At 34.3% G+C, this 7052-nt stretch overlaps 1 protein-coding gene across 1 annotated transcript; it reads left to right on the forward strand.

The window, feature by feature from the left end:
* Positions 1-416: 416 nt before the first annotated feature.
* Positions 417-7052, forward strand: LOC149807739 (CUB and sushi domain-containing protein 1-like). The gene is made up of 3 exons (XM_089944697.1): positions 417-519; positions 3060-3251; positions 6699-7052. Exons 2-3 carry the CDS (start codon positions 3071-3073, stop codon positions 6710-6712), a joined length of 195 nt encoding a protein of 64 aa, XP_089800823.1. The 5' UTR covers positions 417-519; positions 3060-3070; the 3' UTR covers positions 6713-7052.

Below are 7052 nucleotides of genomic sequence, written 5' to 3' on the forward strand. Positions count from 1 at the left end.
CATGTCATACTAGAACAAATGTATTTAAGAAACATTTCATTCTTAGTTGGCATTATTTTGTGTAACATTTCCTAGTTTTACCATTTAGTTGATCTCCTTGTGTTATTCCTATTTTTATCTTTTCTTTGACTTGTTTAATATTATGTATGGCTAAATCCATGTATTTGATAATGTAGGAAGAGAAAGAGGGTCTATTCAATTATCCTTCTATCTCAAGCGAAACCAAACAATTATATCGCTTAATGTGAAGTTCAAAATAATGTTTACGATGAAAGTGCATTGCTAATCTTATACGACATTTGCAAGGTATGTACATTTGTATTAATTATATAAGGTAAAACCGCATAGATATTTACAAATTATTATCATCACAATCGAAACTTATCTTTCATTTTCCAGACGTGGATGAGTGCAAGGGTCGTTCAAATATCTGTGGCGGACGCGGAACATGTAGTAACACTTTGGGAAGTTTTATTTGCCATTGCTATGATGGTTACACTGGAAAAATATGTAATGAAGGTAGCAATGGTCATTACACTTTCTTTATGGATGCTCTTCATGCCAAACTAAAATCAGACACATAAAAATGTCTAATAGAAACTTGATGGATACATATAAATAGCGTTGATCATAACTAATTAGTCAATTTAGCAAATAAATTTGAAATTAATTTATGACATTAAACGCCACTAGACCAAGGTAATATCAAATGAAGAAAAGTTTGAAGTGTCATTTAATTTCTTTGCAAATTTTCAGCAGTCCGCAATCATGGACTTGCCATTTTTGTATGGATAGATATATATATTTTGAACGATTTTGATTGCTTTCCTTTCCTTGAAGTGTAATTCTCGTAACTAGTATGAACGAGACTTCATAGCTGTGCAACATACCCTAAGGTACAATTATAGCAATCATTAAGGGAATGCTACAACGTGCAAATGAGGCCAATATTAATTTGGTAGACATTCATTCATTTATAAGTCAGAAAAAGACTTCAAAGTAGCGCTTTGACACATCTTTCCTGCGCAAGAATAAAATAACTATCAGAGCCTTTAAGACGAAATATGATATGAAACCTAGCAAGGCAATCGGATTTCTACCAATATCAAAATATTCCACACAAACAATTTGGAAAACGAATACAGTGTTTGAAATAAAATATGAATAATATTTTGAAAATGTGCAATATTAACGTGATTCCACACAGTTCACCAACCACGAATTCTTAGTTTCGTTTTCCAAATACAAAAGGTCCAATCCTCATTCAACCGATCCAAAAAAAATATAACACTTCAGTACTCGATTACAAATCCATTATCGGCGAATAATATTCCTTCATAGCAAATGCATGGAATACGTGACACCTGCACCTTTACTGTCATACCGAGAAAAAGCAACACTGTACCCTAAATGCCCACTATGCAACTATATTTTTTTCTGTTATCAAACAAAGGATTCTAACTCACAATGCAAATGATGTTAGATAGTATAGTGCGTGAATCAGCCACAAAATACCTTATTTAAATTGTGCACTGACATAACTCCCTCCCAACACCTTAGAAATAACGAAGCATTTTACGTCTTTATTTGCATCAGTGGCATATCTGTATCATCGCTCAATTAGCGGCTAGTCACATAGCCATTACGTATTTATATTGATAAATAGATACAATGTACAATTTTTTACTACTTTATGAGCCTAAACAAAATAATAAAAAGAACGTAAAAGAACAAATTCAACAAATAACTTATTTAACTTGAATGCACATTTAGACGTTAGAAAGAACTTAAACTATTTAGAATTGATCTCAAACAGTCCTAATGCTTATAGTGCAAGTGCAACACTATAGAGTAATGGGAATGAATTCAAGCGGAATTCTGAATTAATTCCAATTTGGAATGTGTTTGTATGTGAATAATATGACTTAGTGTTGCCGTAAAAATATGCTCATGCATTTCAATGATATAATCCAAAACGTCCTTGAAAACGTTCAAAATAATTCTAAAATATTGGTTTAGTCCTAAACTCAAAGAACACATTGTAATTCCAGTGAATAATTCAAATAAATTAATTCTCTCAAATCAAACCTGGGACAAATAAAAATGATCCCAATAATAATGAAGGACGATATGGAATGAGTAACTTTGTTTATGACTACCTTTATATACAAAATAACATATAATGACAACAAGAGAGGCAGAGTAATGTTCCCATAAAATTCATTTACATAATATTTTACGTCCTAAACAAGGTCAGCTCCCTTACTAAACATTTAGTAAAGAACGTGTAAAACATCAGGAAGAGCAGGTATCTCCCATGGATATTACCCATTTCCTTGACTCGGATCCGAGTAAAAATATTTACCCCCGTAACAACGGGACGATATTTTCTTTAATAAATATTTTTTAAACGTAATGTCGTTAAAATTTGGATGTAAGTTTAAACTAGTCGGACTTTATTTTGAGGTCATTAACGTATATATAATCTATTACAGGACATTTTATAATCTTCGAAGTCGGATATGATTGGAATATTATTTTCAACGTACTTAATAGTCTGACCGTTTGAACTTAAAACATGAATACCCACCACTTGAAGACTAGAATTATTATATAACGTGAAAGCTAAACAAATGAATTGTTCATATTACAGACGTTAAAGAAGGTGCTACTTACGTCATGGAATTATGAATCTTCAGACCACACGTATGTCGTTAGAATGCCCGAGAAAAACGATATCAAATTATCAACTGAACCTTTGGAACCAATACTTAAAATTAAATGGGACTAGGATACGACCCTGATTATAATAATTGCAATTAATACCTGTAAATTATTGAAAACATCACAATTGCTGGGAAATAATAATTTTTCTTTCCATTCGGAATGTCTTCACGTTGTTTCATATTAATATTTACTTCAGCATTTATTCGTGTATATTTTGAACATTATGTGCACCATTGTCAATGTCTCCACCATGTATCATATAGAACACATAGGAATATATTATTCGTGGCATAGAGTTCATTTCATTGAATGTTTCCGTAACACAATTTCAGCAATACAGTGCATGGATCTTGTGACACCAACTAATGGCAATCTAAGATATGAAAATGGGATTGAGGGGAGGAGAAAGGCATTCAATTCGACAGTTTTGATGACATGTGCTAAGGGATACCAATCATCTGGAGACACACTTCTGCGTTGCCTTGAGTCTGGATTATGGAACGGATCTCTTGGACGTTGCACTGGTAAATGCAGTCGTTTTATAATTTCATAATGCTTCGGGTTCCTATCAGTATCAAAATGTTCCAAAAACCAAATGTATAGAATAAAGAATATTTTGTTTGAAATAAAATATTTGTAATTCTTTGAAAATGAACAAAATTGTCGTAATATTCTACGCAGTTCACCAAACATTAAATCTTAGTTTCCTTTTCCAAATCCAATGGTCCAATTGTCACCCAACCGATTCGAGAAAAGAATAATACTTCCGTACTCGTTTAGAAATCCATTAGAAGCGAACATTAATTCTTCGAAAGCAAATGCCTAGCATACATCACACCAACACCTTTATTGTCGTACCGAAACAAACAACACATCAACCTTAATGCCCAAAATGCAACTGTATTTTTTTTTCTTTTATCAAACAGTGAATCCTAACTCCCCCAATGCAGGACATGTTAGAAAATATGGTTGATCAATCAGCCAGAAAATGCATTATTTTAATTTTGCACTGACTTAACTACCATCCCATACCTTAGCAGTAACGAAGTATCTTGCGTATGCTCTTATCGGTGACATATTTGTTTCATCGTTAAATTAGAAATTGGTCGCAGACATTACGAAGCCATATAAAACAATCCATACAATGTACATTTTGTTACTACTTTATGGGCTTAAACTAAATAACTCAAAGAGCAATCAAGAACAAATGCAAGAAATAACTTACTTATCTTAAATGCAAATTTACACTTTAAAAAGAACTTACTCTATTCTGAATTAATCTCAAATAGTCATAATAGCTATAGCGGAAGTACAACACTATATAGGTACTCCGAATGAATTCTAGCGGAATTCCGAATTAATTCCAATTTAGAATGTGTTTATCTGCAAACAATCTGATATAATGTTGATTTAATAATAGTGCTGCCATATTTAAATGGAATAATCCAGAACGTCCTTGAATGCGTTCAAAATAAATCTAAAACATTGCTTTAGTCATACAATCAAAGAGCACATTGTAATTACAGTAAATATTTCAAGCAAATAAGTCCTCTCAAATTAAAACCGGGAAAACTAAATTAATCCCATCAAGACTGATGATACTGTAATCTTATGTGTTATTGAAGAATAACTGCAGAAGGCGTTCTATGTTATTTATTAAACACAAGATATCAATCCAGATTGGAAGGGGAGTAAAGACTGCCCTGAGGGTATATTTACCATGGAACTTAAAGCCTACTGACTGTATAACATAACCCAGCTGTTGGTGTGGAATATCTGATTACTTTTACTGTCATGTGATATTTCAAAGCTAATTAAATTAAGGCTTACACTATATCTCCCTTACTTAGAAGTTTACATTTAAACGAAACATGATCTGTTGACCACATTTCTAAACAAGCTACATCAGCTTCACGTTTAGAAGTTTAGTCTCTCAGGTGGTTTTGACAATCTTGCCGAAGGCGTGAAATATCCGCTTTCACTGGTTGGCACTGCTTTGCTTTCATCTTAGTCAGTCTATGTATCAGGGTTTGATACAGTCACTATTATAGTCTCTGTAGTAGGCATAGGAATTAAGTTTCTCCTTTTAGGCCATTCGGTGTTTTCATTTCAGTTGTAGCTTTTACTTAGTCCGGATCAGGTCGGCAACCATTTTCGTCAACAACTTGCCCAAGAAACCTAAAGGATCGTCTCGAAAATTCACACTTTTCAGCATTCAAAGTGACGCCGGCCCTTTGAATTGATTTCAAGACCATTTCTAGTCTTTCGTCATGCTGTTTTTGCCTTTAACCAAAAACAAGAACATCGTCCATGTGACAGAGTGTTCCGTCATGTCGCTCCAGAGTTTCTGACATCCTTTTCTAAACAAAATTCAGGCGCGGAACTGATTCCGAATGGAAGGTGATTCAAATAAAACCTACCAAAAGGAGTAATGAAAGTTCTAATGCGGCGTGAATCTTCTGACAGGTTTATCTGCCAAAAGCCTGAGTTTGCATCAAGTTCGGTGAAAAACTTTGCACCTGCTAGTTTTGCAAGGGAATCATCAACTGATGGTAGTGGGTGGTTCTCTCTTTTAACCTATTCATTCAGGTTAGGTAGATCAACGCAAATTCTTACCGTACCGTTTGGTTTCGGAACGACAACCATTGCCGCGCACCATTCATGGGCTCATCTACTTTTGAAATAACATCCATTTTTTCCTTTCTATCCACCTCCTCTTGAACTTTATTCAATAAAGGGATAGGAACTTTTCTTGGGGTAGATAGGGCATAAGGTTTGGCATTTTTGTCCAAAGTTATGTTATATACCCATTTTATTTTCGCTAGATCTTTAAACAAATTTAGATATTTCTCGCGGTAATCCCTATCTAAATTTATGTACTTATCGTGAACATTGTTTGCATTTTGTGAGCTTTTATCTGAAGCATTTACTATGGATATATTTACCTGTTTAATAATCTTGAGTGCCTGAATCGCGGGCCTGCCCAAGAGTGCATGATTCAGTCGCTTTACAACAAATATGTTTTGTACACTGAACGCATTGTTTGATTCCAGTCCACATGTAAATTTTCCCAGCACTTTAAGTTCAGAGTTTCCAGGTCCATACAGTTTTCGATCAGACCTTGATAGTTTTTGGTCTCCTAATTTTCGTTAATCCCTCTCAGGATTTACAGTCACATCAGCTGCACTATTAATCTTGAATACAAGTGAAGTGTTGTTCAATCTCACACGCGTTATCCACGACTGACCCTTCTTTGTACTAATTGCCGCTATAAATCCAGGTTCCGCTCCCGATTTTTTTGTGCGAACTGCTGATTTTGACAGACAGCATTTTCACAGTGTCCTCTTTTCTTACACTTGTGGAATTCTGCTTCTTTTGCTGGACATTGGTCTTGAGAATGATTATTCTTCTTTCCACATCTGATGCATCATTTTCTGCTGACATTATTTTGTTGAACATTTACGATTCTATGTTTATGTTTCCCATATTTAAGTGAAGACGATTTTACTGCATCCATTTCAGTCATTCGTTCTCCACATGCTCGTATAGTTTGTTCGTTGCTTTTTCACAGCCTCATATTGTCGGGCTTGACAACGGCAGACTCTAGAGTTAGATTAGCATCTAACTGCAATTTTTTACGACAGTTTTGAATCTCGCAGACAAAGTACAAGTCGATCTTTGATCATTTCATCATGTAGTGTTCCTAAATTACATCTATTAGTTAACACATATATATGCGCAACAAAACTGCCCAATGTTATCTCTCTCTTCCTGTTTTCTTTGATTAAATTTTGCCCTTTTAAAAATTGCATTCCTCTTTGGAATGAAATATCACACGAATCTGTCAGTAACGGGCTTCCACTTATTTTGATCTTCGTTTGTCAGGTTAAAGGAAGACAAAATGTAATCAGCCTCACTTCCCATGGTATAAATCAAGGTATTCACTTAAATTTCTTCCTCTTTTTCACTAGGTCCAGATGCTTGACGAAAGCGTTCAAAGCGCTGAAACCACGTTTCACAAGTTTCAGGTCTCGAAAAGTAAAATTTGTCCAGATTTGTAAATTGAAATGAAGCCATTTGCAGCTCTGATAATTTCAATCGTGTGGTTTTATCTCTGCCACTATATAATGTTATTTGTGACTGAAGATTAACCGCAGAAGGCATTCTTTACTATTTAGTAAATACAAGACACCAATACAGCTTGGAAGGGGAGTAAAGACTGCCCCGAGAGTATATTTATCATGGAATTAAAACCCTTAAAACACGGAATGAGTAACTTTGTCAATGATTACCTTTCTATGCAAAATAAAATATAATAACAGCAA

Source organism: Sinohyriopsis cumingii, chromosome 1, assembly GCF_028554795.1.
Source record: "Sinohyriopsis cumingii isolate HCF-2022 chromosome 1, ASM2855479v2, whole genome shotgun sequence".
NCBI lineage: Eukaryota > Metazoa > Mollusca > Bivalvia > Unionida > Unionidae > Sinohyriopsis > Sinohyriopsis cumingii.